Source organism: Xiphophorus hellerii, chromosome 6 (assembly GCF_003331165.1).
Source record: "Xiphophorus hellerii strain 12219 chromosome 6, Xiphophorus_hellerii-4.1, whole genome shotgun sequence".
In the NCBI taxonomy this organism is placed as follows: Eukaryota; Metazoa; Chordata; class Actinopteri; order Cyprinodontiformes; family Poeciliidae; genus Xiphophorus; species Xiphophorus hellerii.
Genome location: NC_045677.1, coordinates 16,203,907 through 16,220,565, shown reverse-complemented (window position 1 = coordinate 16,220,565; position 16,659 = coordinate 16,203,907). Strand labels below are relative to the sequence as shown.

General features: G+C 39.8%; 1 protein-coding gene across 3 annotated transcripts; it reads left to right on the top strand.

Annotated features, from left to right (window-relative positions):
- The first annotated feature begins 2,346 nt into the window (after positions 1 to 2,346).
- On the top strand, positions 2,347 to 16,322 carry kctd1 (potassium channel tetramerization domain containing 1). 3 transcript variants are annotated; one of them, XM_032566146.1, is made up of 6 exons: positions 2,347 to 2,865; positions 7,209 to 7,348; positions 10,920 to 11,098; positions 11,883 to 12,027; positions 12,745 to 13,050; positions 15,176 to 16,322. In XM_032566146.1, exons 3-6 carry the CDS (start codon positions 10,935 to 10,937, stop codon positions 15,335 to 15,337), a joined length of 777 nt encoding a protein of 258 aa, XP_032422037.1. In that variant the 5' UTR covers positions 2,347 to 2,865; positions 7,209 to 7,348; positions 10,920 to 10,934; the 3' UTR covers positions 15,338 to 16,322. The 3 variants fall into 3 exon arrangements, with proteins under 3 accessions (XP_032422037.1, XP_032422036.1, XP_032422035.1); XM_032566145.1 differs by lacking the exon at positions 7,209 to 7,348 and having other exon boundaries at positions 2,350 to 2,865; XM_032566144.1 differs by lacking the exons at positions 2,347 to 2,865; positions 7,209 to 7,348 and adding an exon at positions 7,367 to 10,243.
- Positions 16,323 to 16,659: the final 337 nt, after the last annotated feature.

Here is a 16,659-nt window from a genome sequence, read left to right as displayed (position 1 = left end):
GTCAGGCGATGTGTGTCTAAGCAAAACTTACATCTGCAACTAATCTGGATAATTTGACCAAAAAAAGAAAAAAGAAAAACCTTCAGCCATCCGCCGCTTGCATGTTGTAGTTGTTTTAAGTTAGCTCTAACTGAAGTGAAGCACTTTGCTTTTACAGTGACTTTGTAACAATAGCGGCAAACCGCTATTACAAAGTCACAGTAACTTTCTCATTCGTTTGCATGTGATGCATATAAGTATTTCATAAGGTTTGTGGTTTCCTTTGTTTCTAAAATGGATAACGCCTGGATTTCAAACACTCATGCGGTTTCAATCAAGCACATTTAATCACGTTAGTGGTGTAAAATCTAGTATCCTTTGTTTATTTTTGTATACAATCCACTTGTGAAAACAGGAACATTTGGATAATTATGGTTATTAATTATACTTTCCCTAAAGCATTTATTTTGTTTTGACATCTGCTTTGACCTACCAGTTTAATGTATACCAAGTATTAATTCCCACTTTTTAAATTTCCTACTTGAAAGAACAATAAAATTTAAAATGCCTTTGTAAATATTTGTCTTACTAGGATGTTTTTAGATCTTTTTTCATGTGTTACAGCCTCTGTTTTTGGAGCAGAGTTTTAGCGATGCCTGCGATAAACTGGTGACCTGTCCAGGATGTACCCCACCTCTCGCCCGTTGACCAGCACCAGTACCTCTGTCTACCCCATAAGGAATAAAACATGTTGGGTAATGGATGGGTGGTTTCAGTGATGGAATAGTGACTTTCAAAAGTACAGTTTTTTCACATGAACTTCAAAGTGTTTCATTTGACACATCAGCAGAAGATAGTGTGTAATTATAGTGTGGAACATATATTTTCTTGTACAAAACATTTGAAAAGTTGTGTTAGCATTTTTATATAGCTCACTGACTCAAAACTTTGTAGAACCACATACATATGGTATTTCAGTGCCAGCTTTGCATGATAAGAAACTCAGATTAAATTTTATGGGATTTTTGGCTATTCCTACAAACAAAATGACTCAAGTTCTGTCAGATTTGAAGGAGAGTTTATGTTAACAAAATATATTTAAGTCTTGCCATAAATTCATAGTTTGATTTAAATCTGGCCTTTGACTAGGTTGTTATACTAAATGAAAATGCTTCAATCTAAATCATTCAATTTCAGCTTTGATTGCAAGTTAAGGGGAACTGCCTAGAGCGTGCTCAATCCATCTTCTCATCAACTCTGACTAGTTTCCCTGTCCCAGTTGAAGAACATCACCACAGCATGATACTGCCACCACCATGTTTTACAGTGGGCATGCTGTCTTCAGGGTGACATTCAGTCTTAGTTTTCTGCCACACAAAGTGTTTCGTATGTAGAACAATTCAAATTGGGCTCATCTCCCAAAAGAAGCTTCTTCCACATGTTTCTCGTTTCACCCGACATTGTTGGTATTAAATCTTAAATGGGACTTACTTTAAGATTTACTTTCATTCAACAATTGCTTTTTTTATTTAGGGTTGTCGGCCTAAAAGAGGCACAGCACACTTTTCAATTCTTTACTTGCAATTAGTTTTGAAAACAATGAATCATATTCCTTTAACTTCAACAGTTATTAGCAACTTTGTGTTACATAAATCTTATCAAAATGCATTAAAGTTTGTGCTTGTAGTTTTAGAGACAGTAAAGAAACAAGTTCAAGGGGTATAAAACATTTGCAAGACAGTTAATCCGCATGCTATTACGTTTTAAAACACAGAGAACAATAGTTGATGCTCTCAACAGTAGGGGGCGTAAGAGGGTATTTTTTAGCTTTGATCCACGATGAATGGCACTGAAACAATTAGAATGTAAAATCTGTCCGTTCTATGGCCAGATGTGCGCCGAACACAGCAGCACTCTCAGGTCAGACCGAATAATTATCATGTTGACTTAAGAACGGTTTTAAACATACGATTCCTTTAATGTGTCCATCCCCGGAGTAATTCTAAAAAATCCTCAGAAGTGCCTCAATCTTCCTGAAATCATGCATGGTTGAACATTTGAAATGAGCTCGCACATCACCCCCAGGCACTGATTCAGACTTGATTGAGGAAAGGCAAGCTGCAAGTACTTATTTATACAACTACGTCATCTGGAGGCTGTCCAGAAGGAGGAAAGCGGCTAAAAAGATTGCACAGGAGAGGCTTAAAGGGGAGTAAGAATTCCATTAACCACATTCCATTAATTTAATATGCTGATGCTGGACTAATCAACAAGTTGTCTGCTGCTGCATTGTGTCTTTATAGCACAGAGGGGGGAAGAAGTAGATGGGTTTGATGTTTGAGAGGAGAAGAGGGGAAGGGGGTGGAAATCAAAGTACTCCACCAACAATCTATATAATTATCGTCATCTCCTGCTTTTCCTCTCTGGCAAAGAAACACTCCATCCATTTGTAGAAATCGCCCAGGGGAGCGTTACATCAAAACTAATCATAACGATTAAAATCAGCTTCTCTGCAGGGAGGAGGCAATAGGGAAGTTAGAGGCAGGGGGTGAGGGTGTTGTAAATATAGGACAAAATATATATATTATATGATTTTTTAAGAACGTAAACTCAAGAAAAAACTAAGGCACCACTGTGGTACTCACTTCCATTTACTCGCAGTTTTATTCTGCATATTGGTTTAGACTTGGGCAGAGACATGAGCTAATTGTATCCTGATCTTTGCCTGGAGGGGTTTCGGGAGCCCTGGAGCAAGTATTCTCTGTATTTTGTTCTGTCTACCTTAGCCAAGCTATTGCATTTCTCGCTGGTGTAGGAAGAGAGGCAGATCTCAGGCCAAATCGGAGGAGGGGAAAAAAGGTTCACAAAAGCCACTTCATGTTTCAGGTAAGCGAAGATTTATTTCTGTTTGCTGTTATTTCCGAGGCTGGGTGGACTGGGACATCGAGGCGCAGCAGCTTTTACGCATGTGCCAAGCGATTCGAGCCGCACTAGTTCTTAAGAAACATTTAACCACTTCCTGGCTATTGTTCCGTGGTTAGAGGGCGACAAATTTATTTGCATGGCAACAACAACTAACGCAACAAACGGGTTGTCGGTGCGATCTCGTCGTGCGAAAACGTTCCGTATAATATCCAACGCGTGAATTTGCTCCTGGCGCGTCTCAGCACCCGATAATATCCCCGTCCGTCTTCCTTGTCACCGCTCAGTGTACACAAGTTGCTCACAACTTAGTTAAATGCAGTTTTGTGCCGTTTAGGAACGGCGTTTGAACTTTGTTGTATTTTTTTCCCCCCGTCGTGAAACCTTTCCATTTCCTGACTGCCCCAGATCGTGGAATGAAAGACGCCATTGTGGAGTAATTTAGCCGCAGGCGTATTTGTTATTCTGTATGACAGGATACAAACGTCAGTGCAGAATATGGGAATCATCCGTTAATAAAAAACAAAGCTGTGTTAAGAATTGTAGCTATGTGGAAAAAGGCAAATATGAGAGTCATTTCTGTTTTTTAGCATTATGGTTAGCATTATGACCGCGCTGTGTGTTAGTTCTCATCAACAAACGTTGTGACTAAAGTGGTACAATATTTGCGACTGGCACTAAAATACTGTTGGAATTACATGTACTCTTGTGAGGACTTACTCTAAGCACGGTTTGTTTTTAAAATACAGATTATATCAAGGACGTTTAAAAAGAACAGCCGAATATAGGATGATTTAAATATCAGTGGGAGAAAAAGTGAAATAACACCAGTTCCAGAGTAAAGAAACACATGACACTGAGTTGGTGGCTTATGAGGACCAATCACCAGATGGCGCTGTTTCAAACCCGTAACATATGAGGCCTACAGTGAGATGACTGCAGTTTATGTTGATCACCGAAATTATACTATAGAATATCAACTCTGATACCATATGCTATCTGACATACAGATTCCATATACAGTTTCAATTAAATGATTTCATAAACACATCGTAGGGATCAATTTCATTTTAATAAAGTGTTTTTAAATTATGCATTTGAATTGTTATTTTTTGTTGTGTTTGGACTGAAGAAACAACTGTATAAATTTGAAAAAAAGAACAATTCTGCACAATTTTTTTTTAATTTATTGTGGACTTTTTCTAAATCACACAGTTAAAGTTATACAGACATGTTTAAGCATAAACAACATATAAGCTTCCAGTAACCTGTGGATAAAGGCAAATTAGAAAGTTGCATTTCAACCCCATGTTTTCTATAGAGATCAACAAAGTTTCTGACATAACTATGGCTGTGCATTCAACCGTTATGAGAATTTAAAGATGTAATTTATGATGTTTGGTTTCCTGGCAGAGACTTGACTCTTATGCCTTGTTCAAATATTTTCAGCAGGGTGGAGGTCAGAGCTTTGATGAGCCCTTTTCAGAAGTTTAAAGGAATAGTTGGAATTGTATCTACAGCTATTCAAATGGAACTCTGGTTTTATCCAGTTTGAAACAACTAATAAAGAGAAGACATAAAATGGATAGATATTATTAATTTATGCTTCCACTGTTAGGTTTGTCACAATATTCACAGTTAAATAACTTCTATGTTACCTTCTTAAAGTTATGTTAGTGATGATGTATCTTTCCACCTGATCAGCTGATCCTCCTGTCACCAGAATAATTTCCAATCTATTAACACCACAGGAACTAGTTTTGATTAGAGCAGACAATTATCCAGGTAGAATTATACCAGGCAGGACCTTGTTGACGGCTATATAAGTTTTATGATCAAGAATCAACATCCAAAGCGACATTCATCCCAATATTATTGGGCTTGTTTGTTTGTGTTTGAGCTTGTGTATAAAATAAGGTCACAGTTTAGAAAATTCCAAATAAAATTCAAACATGCACATAAAGTGCTTGTCTTTAGAAATCACTGAGGTTGTATGTTGTCATCACCAGTCAACCTTAAAAAAGGTCTCAGTCAAAATAAATAATTTAATGCCAAAACTGATGTGAATATTCATGCTGCATGTAAACTTCTGGCCTGTACTTTATCTCTGCCACTCCTGTGCCCTGGGACAGTTTGATTTGTGCCAGTGAACATGCACCACAGTCTGCCATAGCCTGCAGCACTGGTTGGACTTTCTTATCTAAGATGTCATGCTGTTGCACAGCTCTGGTAGATCCTCCAAAAATATTGTGAAATAGGGGAGCAGTTGAAAGAAAACTGAGGTTTTGTTAATCCTTTCTAATTATTATCAAAGCAGTCACATGTGAGTCATTTAGATGTCCACCTTTAAAACTTTGTGCCAGTTAAGTTCAATGAATTCTCTATTGTAGTTCTATGTATTTCATTAAGGAATTTGATTTCAAAATGTAAGGTATGTTCTGCAATATGTCCTTGCAGAAATTTATTTAAACTTTCAATACATGTCTATTTTTCATACTGGGGACTTTATGCCACTTATAATTCAAGAGCAAAACATTGCAACAAAAACATTTTATGACCCCCCCAAAAAACTTGTTTTTAAATGCCATCACAGAAGAAAACTTTGCCATCATTGCTCTACTGTAACTTGTCCAAAGTGACCACTAAACCAAGCTTCAAAATCTCCCCCAGGCCATGTTGTTATGATGCTTTGCTACCTGTTATTTTGCTCCCTTTACAACAGGCTCTGACTTAAAAGTGAGCCAAAACTGTGTAAGCCGTGAATATGTGTGGACATTTGAAGCAGATAGCTACAGGCAACAGAGCAGAGACAGCCCATCCAGATTATGTAAATACTGGTCTGCCGTGCCTCAAACTGAATGTTAATGCTCTGTTCTGAAATGCTAATTATGTGTTGTGTGATATGTCAAAAATAGAGACGAACCGCATTGTTGGAGAAACGACTGAAAAGTTCATTTGTTACTCATGCAGCTCCTGAAAGGCTGCATGATGACTCTGGTTGCCTTGTATCATTCTACAGTCACTGAACAGCTCTAATATTTGTTCCTAGAACTTTGAAGTTATCTGCATGTAGAAGTGCATCTGGACACATCAGTATGTTTTCAAAACATTATTTATTCCAGTAATTCATCTGAAAAAGTGAAACTCATACTTTGCTGATTCATTACACAAATAGTAATATATTTCAAGCATTTCATTTATGACTTACAGGTAGTGAAAAAATAGCTTCTTAGAAAATTAGAATATCACATCAACTATAAAAACAGATTTTAAATTTAGAAATGATATATTATGACCCACACAGTAGTTGTCCATTACTCATTTGAACACATTGTTAAGAAGGTAAGCCTCAAACCATCATTGCTAAAAAACTTGATCATACAGAGAGGGCTACTATTCAAACATAATCGTGGAAAGTTTAGTGGAAGGAAAAATGATGAGTTAAGCAAAGCCTTTTCAAAATTCAGAGAGATATTCACAGGTTGTGGACTGTGCCAGTGTTTCTGAGCTTCATACAGATGTGTCAAGGATACGGGCAACAATTGTCAATGTCAGAAAATAATGTCAAACGTCTTTAGCATCTAATAGATTGCATTAAGTCATCCAATTTGCAACAATCCATATTCTTCAGCATACACGTGTTGATACATAATGTTTGTATGAGGTTTGTGCATTTTATGGTGCAATAAATATGAATGAGTTGCATAAATGAGACAGACCTTCATAGCTTTATTCCTGACTGAATCATTACAGGTAAAGCACTACTATGGCTGTTATCCTCTGTACATACCTTCTAATGATTGAGATCTGATCCAGTTATAGACCCTGGTAACCTTTTGACCTTTGATCTGTTCTTAGGTTGAAAGTGTGCATGAGGCAAATGTGATGCAGGCATTTGCTCATGAACAGGTCCACTGCATGTTGTTTCACAGTATTTCCAACTGATTTTGTGATATAGGAACTTATTTCCTCAACCCCCACCTGCCACCCAGCCAAACGCCTGTTCTTTTGCACTCCCTCTTCTTTCTCCCCTGCAATTTTCCATAATGCCTCACAGATTTTACACTCAATCCACCTTTGCGATGACAAGGCTTTGAGGAAATCCAATTCCACCGAGCTGTTTTCAGAACTTACTCTCCACAGGCACACACTCACTTCCGCGCACACACACTCCACCATCTCCACAAATTAGTCAGGGAACAAATTACCTGCATTCTGAGTGTGATCCCACGCACTTTGCCGGCTGCCTTACACAGGTCCCCTTTTGAAGAGCAGCCATGTGATTTCTCTCTCTTTCTGCCCCTCAGGCCCCCTTGCCTTCTGCGAGGGATTCTGGAGTTGAATTTTAAAACTATGTAAGGCTGCTGCCTGCGCTTATCAGCGCGTGCACAAGTGGCATGCAAATCAAACGAGGATCACACACCGCATTGGAGGCCTACACTCAAAGGCAAGCTTAATTGCTAATTGGGTAGCTAGGTGTGAAACCCACACTGCCAATGAGAGGGAGGAATGTGGATGTTTTAAGGCCAGTGGTTGAACTAATTAATTTTAATCTGAATAATATTAAAAATTGTGGATTCCCTACATTTTCTGTAAAGAGGAGGGGGAAAAAACAGCCAGGAGAAGGCTGCAAAAGTTGTTTTAACTGCAATTGGATGTGTTGTGGTTTGGTTTTGTGCAGTGTGATATCATAACTGGGATAGTTTTTGCAATGCTAGTATTTGGATTGGAGGGATTCCTTTCACACTGCAATCTTCATGCTATAGCCCTTCATTTCAGAAGAAAAAAAGTTTAGGAGGTTTTAGGTCTGTCTTGACTTCATTTAATGGCAGGTGGTTATTTCTATGTAGTGTGATGCAGTGTCTACACAAAATGTGTATTTGTACACAAAATTCATTCTCAATAAACAAAAAGTAGAGAGGCGTAATATGGGCAATATGGCTATATGGGTATGGTACATATGGGTCTTTCACATTCAAAGGGCAGCACTGGTGTCAAAAAAGAAAATTCTGTTACCCTGACCAAGTTTTCTATTGCTTTTTGTAGGTCCAATCACTGACGATGTAGCAACCCCCTGCGTTTTGCACAGTTGAAAGCGTCATAAGAGCATGTGACTGTGCTTAGGATAGAGTTCACGGAGTTCATGCTAAGTGCAATGCTAAGCTAAAGGGTTATTTAACAGGTTTTCAAGAACACTTGAATAATTGATCTTCTCTTATTCAAAATCTAAAATACATATGTTGGTCAAATTTGAATTGGAAAGCAGTTCAAATTCTGTACTGAAGAGAAACTCTTTATAACAGCCTGAGATTTAAGAAACTTCTATGTGTGAAAACATTGACTATATTTAAAGTGACCAAAGTTGTATTAATTTTAACTGACTGACTCAAGGCTCCTTCTGATTTTGAAGACATGAATCCAAACATGGATCTTTTTCTCCAAAGTGGTAGTACACTTTTAATTTAATTCTGAACTGTCAAAACAGCAATAATCCCTGTTCAATGCAGAGTTATCTGCTTTGACCAGTCTAATTTTAGATTGTGACAATTAAATATTGTCTAGATTTATTAATAAGCAGCGACACATCTTTAGTTTAGTATTAAAATATATTACTTTTGTAGCTGATCAGTATTAGCAAATCTAATGAGCAGTCTTTATTAGTTTGCTCTGTCACAAAATCAAAAACTTAATTCTTTCTTTTTAGAAAACAACTACTAATGCCTTTATAACCTTTAATTACAGTTGAGTAGCAGTGGTGCACAAACTCCACCCCAGCGGGTGGCAGCATTTTGTCAGTTGCAAAAAACATACAGAGGATGCATTGACAGATTAGAACATTTGCTAAAAAGTGATGGATGACGAGACCAAGTTTAAAACCAAAATAAGCCTTAAATTAATTTTCACCCACACCAATAGATGTTTATAGATAGATAAATTGCCCTTCAATCAGATGAAGCTTGAGCAATATTACAAAATTCATGGGCAATCATTTAAAATCCTAAGTGTAACAAAAACTGTAACTGCAGCAAAAAAGTATACTAGACTCCAGGAGGATGAGTGCATGTTACTCTTTTCATATATTTTTACTTCAATTTTACACTCATAAATTACAGTATGTGTTGGTCTGTCACGCAACATCCTACTGTACACTAAAGTTTGTTCTTGTGACATAATTTGACAAGGTTCAGGGGGTATTAAAACTAAAGCAAGGAACTACATAAAGATTATTCCACTAGATATTATATTTAAGATTAGATTGATGGCAAGGAGGCTTCCCATACATATCCCATTCTCCCTGTATCATTCCCATTTTGGCCCCCTCTTGGTGGCCCAGGGCCGGTTTCATGTCAGCACCACCACTGCTCAGAAAATAGATTCGTGAAAGTATTTTTTTTTTAATTAGGAAATCAGAGGATAGAGTCCAGGATGTTGACTGGACTCTGTGCATTTTTCTATAATACATAGTGTCCAGTCAACCAGATTAATTAAATTAATTAATCTGTGAGACTGAAAGGAATCGGGGCAGGTCGAATAGGAGACTGCTGGTCAGTGCGGAGCATTTTTGTGCACATATGTCCATGGATGACTGTTGGCTCGGTCACTCTTTAAGCTTTGCACATGGAGAGACTGTTATCTTGACTGAGGCTTTGACCTGCTGCACAAAAAAAAACAGCTGCTGAACAATGGGGCAGCAGCTTGAGGGCAGGAGGGCACAAACAACGCTCCAAATAGGGCAAAGGTCAGCTGTGGTAGGTCCAGATGTGACTGTTGGCTGGACTCCCCTGAACTGCATGATCCCGCTCCGACAGGCTGCGTTTGTTCTATTCTGAAAATGCGACGCGCATACCTGCCACCGAAACAGCGACAGCCCAAAAAGAGCCGCGGGCGCTACAATGCTAATGTTGTCGGGGGCTTTGACTTCTCCCAGCCACTGCAAAGAAGCCGCTCTGTGTGACAGGCACGGCGCTGCCGCTCTCCCTCCCGATCTGCCGCTTTTCACGCCTTTTTTCGCACATTTTAGCAGGTGCGCTTCAAGAGAAAAGAAGAAGGGAAAAAAGAAAAGAAAAGCCGATCTCCTGAACGTTTTACGTAAGTACTGCAAGTAATGGACGAAACGGATATCATGGACCTAACGCATCAGAAGGCGAAGAAGCGACCGCGTCCAATCAGTTCCGTGGATGAGACGGTGCACGCTTCGCTCAAGCGGCTGCCGATGCGAGCGGCAGAGTGCAGGGAGCCCTCCCTGATGTTCTCTGTCAGAGGAGAGCCTGTCCCTGCAGCGTCTCTCAAGCAGAATGACCACTCGGTGACTTCCTCTCCAACCACAGTGATGCCAGCACAGGTAAAACAAGAAAGAAAGAAAGAAAAAAACGAAGTTTCTCAAAAAGAACGAAGTAATCGTCGCCTCCCTGCTCCTGAAGGCTTTGTAACGTTTTATTCTCCTCGTTTATTATGAACTGCGCACGTATTAAATTTTCTTTCTTTTTTTTTCTTTTAAACCTCCTTCACCGCTTGTAACCTTTGTAATACACCTCCATTCGACTGTTACAGCTTCATTTATATTTGCCTTTTTTCACTTATACCCTATCTTGAAACTTTTTTTTTTTTACAAGACACCAAAAGTACTTTACTCCATGTTGAAATTAAGAGAGATCTTCTGTTTAATGGTGTTTGTAGGTTAACGTGAAACACTTTTGCCCCCAAAAATCCTATTATGGCTCTCAGATCGAGAGTCATTATTACTCGCTTTCATGAGAGAGAGAGAGAGATTGATGCTTCAAATTAATTTGGTTTTGGAGATTATGGCCCACAGGAGAAGATGCTTGTAAGATAGTGGCAACATTCAGGTCAAGGTCAGGCTTCTGTATCCTGCAGTTACAAAAATGTCTATTTTTTCACTCCTGGGCTCTGGAGTGTGCAGAACGAGTGTGTTTCGTCAGCTTGCTTTTAAATTGCATCTGATTTTTGGAGGGTTTTCTTTTTAAAGAAGTGAATTCACCCTCTTGTCTTTTTTCCAGGATAATCGCTCCAGCATGTCCAGACCCATGATCACCCGATCACCAGTGTCTCCCTTGAGTAACCAGGGCATCCCCACACCTGCACAACTCACTAAATCCAACGCCCCTGTGCACATTGACGTAGGCGGCCACATGTACACCAGCAGTTTGGCCACCCTAACCAAATTTCCTGAATCCCGGTGAGTCTCCATCTCCAATCCAAACCTAAAATGAAGGCAACTTTTGCAGCCTAGGGTACGCAACGAAGGTTTTGCATCTACAGTTTTGTGGTTTTTTTAAGACAGAAAAGAATAATAGAGAGTGGCCTGTTCAAGTCAAAGCGTGTTTGGCAGTGCCATAATTGTCTCTGGGTTTAATGTCAGCTTCTGTAATGTTTAATGTCATTATGTGACAGTCAAATGTCACAACTCCTCAAATCACACATGTATCTTGGGGAGGAACTCGGAAGAGATTGTGATGTATGAAATATGTGGTGTTGTTCGGCTTTTAATCACTCAGGTGCACACCGCATTGCATCTTCTCACTTCTCACACCTATGATCTAGAGTTGTGTTTGGGAGGTAAACAATTTGCAGGAGCTGGAAGTGCAGACTGCAGACAAAAGCAACTTGGTTATTCTGACAGATGTCAACGCAGCAGCAAAGAGCCAAAGGCCATGGAGCCATCTGGAGGCCGGGAGGCCACGCTGTCGCTCCAAGACCAGGCCTGAGGGTGACTGGCGCCCTGCCTCAGGCAACCAAGCACCAGCTGGCCCTAACCTCTCCAGACCACCTCTGCTATTAATATCTTTTTCTTTCTTTGTTGTTCTACCTTAAAAATAAAAATCCACCGTATGATATATAAGTCTTTGAATCTTTGTTTTTAAAGGTAGAATAAACATTCTTTTGCTAATCTGTACATATTGTCCTTCTACTACCTTCCCACCTTCCCTTTTCCCCCTCACTCCCCTCCTCTCTCTGTGCAGAATCGGTCGTCTCTTTGATGGCACAGAGCCCATAGTCCTGGACAGCCTGAAGCAGCACTACTTCATTGATAGGGATGGACACATGTTCCGCTACATTCTCAACTTCCTCAGGACGTCCAAGCTCCTCATTCCCGACGACTTCAAAGTGAGTGCATGTCTGTTCTCAGAAAACTGTAAAGTCCCATCAGCCAGTCAGCAGTCCTGCAACTTAGCGTGCACAATGCCTAGGCCAAAAACGCCTTCGGTCTCTGATACTACATGAGCTCCTGGAAACGACTGAGTGTAAAATGTAAATATCTACCCAAGGATCTCTCCTAACAAAAAGCTCAACAGTATCCATCTCAACATCAAGGGATGCCTTTCAGTCTAGTGTTGTTTTAAATCACGTCTTTTTTTTTTCTTACAAAACCAATGATCTTCTATGCAGGTAAATTAGCTCACAGGCTCCCATGACGGACTATTTCTGCAGCTCAATATATGTCCAGCTGCAGAGTGTCCATCGACACTGACTCCCTCACTCTATGTGACACATTAGCATTCCTTTTTTTTACTCATATGTGTCATTTACTCAGTAATTACTAAACTTGCCCTGAGAGAAAACAAATAAGCACATGATCTGTTGGACTGTCCAAAGCACCACTCAATCAGTGGAAAGTATGCCAGTTAAAATAAGCAAAGCCTCAAGTTCAGGCGGAGGTCATTTTCACATTGGGAAAGCTTTAAGAGAAGCATGTGGAAAGGGCCAAAGCAGGAGGAAAAAAGCATCAGTTTCACGCTGCATCTTGATGTTAGATATTTTGTCGTTATTGGTAATGTTCCAGAAGATACATTTTCTGACCACACTCTAACCTATCCTACACAGGACTACAGTTTGCTGTATGAAGAGGCCCGATACTTCCAGCTGCAGCCCATGCTTGCAGAGTTGGAGCGCTGGCGTCAGGACCAGGAGCTGGGCCGGGTCTCCCGGCCCTGTGAGTGCCTAGTTGTGCGCGTTGCGCCTGACCTGGGTGAGCGAATCACCCTCAGCGGCGACAAGGCCCTGATCGAGGATGTTTTCCCAGAAATCGGTGATGTCATGTGTAACTCTGTGAACGCTGGATGGAACCATGACTCCACACATGTCATACGCTTCCCGTTGAATGGCTACTGTCACCTCAACTCTGTCCAGGTACACTATTCCTCCTTACTTGTAGGGTTTTAATATGTTTAACTAGAAGTGATTCTACTTTTTCATGTATTACCAAACACCTACAGTAAAAAAGTCTTCTGTATAGAGATATTTTTTTCATTTTAGATCTATGTCTCAAGACCTGAGATGATGATCTGTTCATTCCGCATTTCTTCATCTACTGTTGAGAAATCTTTACTTTCGTCTCGTTGCAGACTCCTATCTTTTTTTAATCTTACCAAATCATAAGAAAAGCCTTGAAGAAATTTGACTCTTTGATGAGTTCATCAAAGGATCAATTTATTGAGTCATCGCTGTACATCTTCCACAATCCTCACTTCCCTGTTGTCTGACTAGAATATTAATTTTGACTTAGCGTCCAAAGCTGGTGGATGGACAGTTTTTCTTCAGCAACACCGGGTTTTCTTTGAACTCAGTGTTGGTAGTGCCTACCTGATTTTTTACAAAAAAATGGTTACTGTTCAGTAATATGTATGCATGTTAATAATAACTGCCCAAAGAGTAACTGAGAACTTTTCAGGCATCCATAATAATCCTACCTTTGTGAAGAGATAAAAAAATATGAGAAATTACTGTCTGATAACAGTCAATGAAGATAGTACAGCTACCACTAAACCTTTTCCCCACTGCTGCTCCTCAGTATCAGACAAAAGACAAATATGTCTGAACTTGTATCCACAGCTACTATTTTGGTTTCCTGGCCTCAGCACAGTTGATATGCTTGCAACAGTAATATCCTGGATGTACACTTGTAGATTTGGGGAGACAATTACATTTTTATCACTCAGGCCAACAAAGACCTTTACAGATATGCAAGGACCTTAAATGCATAGACATTTAAGGTCCATTTACAAGAAAGATTGTTCAGAAATAAATGTGAATGGAAATAAATACTAGAAATAAGGAAGTAAATTTTTTATGTATGTGGTAAACATGTTTTAGGCATTTGGGCAAACCATTATTTTTAAAAGGTTTTTTTTATATATACCTAAAACTAGTTATCATTGTTCCATTGACACTGGCTTCTACCTGATATATACTGTATTGTCATTAAGGGTTTCAATAGGTTTGTAGGCGTCAATATCCCATTTGCAAGACTACATCAAAATATTTTTGTATTGAAAACCAACTCCACTGCTAAAACCAGCAGGAATTTGGCAGTAATTCACTATTGTGATTTTTTATTGATATTCCACTGATTCATTGATGGTAATGTCCTCAGATATGCATCAATAACTGATGGAAGTGAGGCATTTTAGCAAAGATTTCGCAATGATTTGGACTGTGTCTCCTTCTGAGGAAGTGAAATCTCCACCTCCTTTCCAAAAACACACAGACAAAACCCGTCTCTGAAGTGTGTGAGTAGTGGAGAGCAAGCAAAAGAGTGAGCACGCTCCCTGGCAGGTTGTCTCCAGGCAGGGCCCATAATCCTGTTTGGTTATTAAAGCACGCCGGCGGTGAATGCTGTATCTGCGGCTAATGGAGGCAGGGAGGCGGAGGGGAATTGGGGGAGGCTGGGAGAAGGAAGGGAAGCAGAGAGAGCTGCCAGCAGTAGGGGGACCTTTGTAGTTTTGGCGGAGGCTTGAGCCTGGGGCAGGACTGAGGAAAGGGGAGGTTTTGCTCGGCAGCCCACACTGAGCCAAGTGGCAGAGAGAAAGCCTCACTGCTCCCTGGGGCCTCTTCGATGGAATGTGATCCTACAGCCCCCCCGGACACGTCTGTAGATGTCTGCAAGGCTGCAAGATCAGAAACAGCTACACACACACCCAAAGACAAACACACATATACACAAAAAACAATGAAAGGGAGGCAGGAGGCAATATGAGAAGCTCTTTGTTTGGTGAAAGTCTTGTGAAAGTCTCATCCCAATTCCCATCACGAGCCGAATGTTGCCACAACTTAGACCCAAAGCTAATTCCAGTGGTAGAGTTGGCGTAAAGGCAAGAACATATAATTGTTTTGGGCAGTTTTGTGTTTCTTAGTATCACGGAGGCAATAAAAGGTTAGAGATGACAGCCATGTTTTGGCATAATAATTTTAATTGACTCCTGCCAGTTTGTTTTTAACATACACTCAACGTTCAGCCCTTCTACATCATCCACAGGTTCTGGAGCGTCTTCAACAGCGCGGATTCGAGATTGCTGGCTCTTGTGGCGGAGGCGTGGACTCATCCCAATTCAGCGAGTATGTCCTGAGGAGGGAACTGAGGAGGACAAGTCAGCGAGGACCCAATTCAAACAGGATAAAGCAGGAGCAGCTGGACTAGAAACCTCCAGGGCAGCAGGAGGTGCTAGACTTTTCTGTAGCAGCCAAACAATCAGGGCTGCAGAGCTCTCTGGACTCTGTTTTTCTGCATTTCCTTGTTGATGTTTCTGTTTTCTTACACTTGAGAACCACATAGAGAATAAAAATGAAGTGCAACAGGAGATTTTTGCCATACGAAGATATGAGGCATTTGATAACTTTGAGATTGCAAAGACATTTGTGATTGTCTAGTACCCCATAAACCAGTTCAAAAAGTATTTATATATATATGCTGGATCCCCAAACAAAGTTTGTTTTAAAACTTGCAGCCTACATTAGGTCAAAAATTTGATTTCTAACATACTCATATGAATTAAAAGTCTTTTATTGCTGAAGTAGTGTGTTGCATAGCTTGTCGTCAGTGACTGTTTTTGTTGTTTCACTAGCATATTGAATGCAGAATTTTTTTTGCCCCCCTCGAAAAACGAATTTTGTGTTGCTTAGAGAGCAGAATGTCTCAGACCTTATCAACATCTATGTTAAGAAAACACATTTTTCACAAGTGACATGTACAGAAAATCCAATGAAGTTGTGTTTTTGAAATTAGCCATCAAGGACGTTGCAAACACAGTGGAAATGAATATTTTTGTAAATTATTGTCGCACCATTTGCCTCACAGGATAGTATGAACCACCATTCCGTGTGATACCTTAGGACTTGTTTCATTGGAATCTAATTTTTCTCAGTCACGACCTGTAAATTTTCATTGTATGTCTTTGTGTTTTTTACATTGAATCTTTTTAAAGCAAGTTTCTTGCCTCAGACATGACTGAACAGATTAAAAGCTTATTGTACTATCCAAACTGAGATGACTTGTATTTGTAGCACATATTGATATGAAGTTCGATATAAAGTATTTCTAAGATTACTGAAACACCTACGCTCCTTAGATTTAAGGGGAATGTAGAGTAAAAAAAATGTGAAATAAATCTCAGCTAAAGTTGTAATATTGTCTGTTTTTCACTTTGTGTGGACATCTTAGATAAATTTCCTTACATCTGTTGGACAGTTCCAAATGATGCAAGTAGTAAAACCAAATATATAGGGTTAGACTTAACTGTTCTTCAATCATATACGTAAAGCAAACTATAAAGACAATATAGTATTTATTTTAGTGCATGAATGACAGTGTAGGGTATTTTTTACGTAGCTATACTGAATAAGGTTGACTTCTCCACACAAGCACTGTCAGTTGTGTTTCCACATATTCCTGCAGGGCCAAAATCCAAAGTGAAATCCCACACAGAGCACTGTCGCCTTGTCTCCGTCCCTTTTGGCAGAATC

Coding starts and splice junctions, on each gene's coding strand:
- kctd1 (XM_032566144.1), top strand. CDS start 10,007: ATGGACGAAACGGATATCATGGACCTAACGCATCAGAAGGCGAAGAAG. Junction 10,244..10,919: donor CCACAGTGATGCCAGCACAG/GTAAAACAAGAA, acceptor TCTTTTTTCCAG/GATAATCGCTCCAGCATGTC. Junction 11,099..11,882: donor ACCAAATTTCCTGAATCCCG/GTGAGTCTCCAT, acceptor CTCTCTGTGCAG/AATCGGTCGTCTCTTTGATG.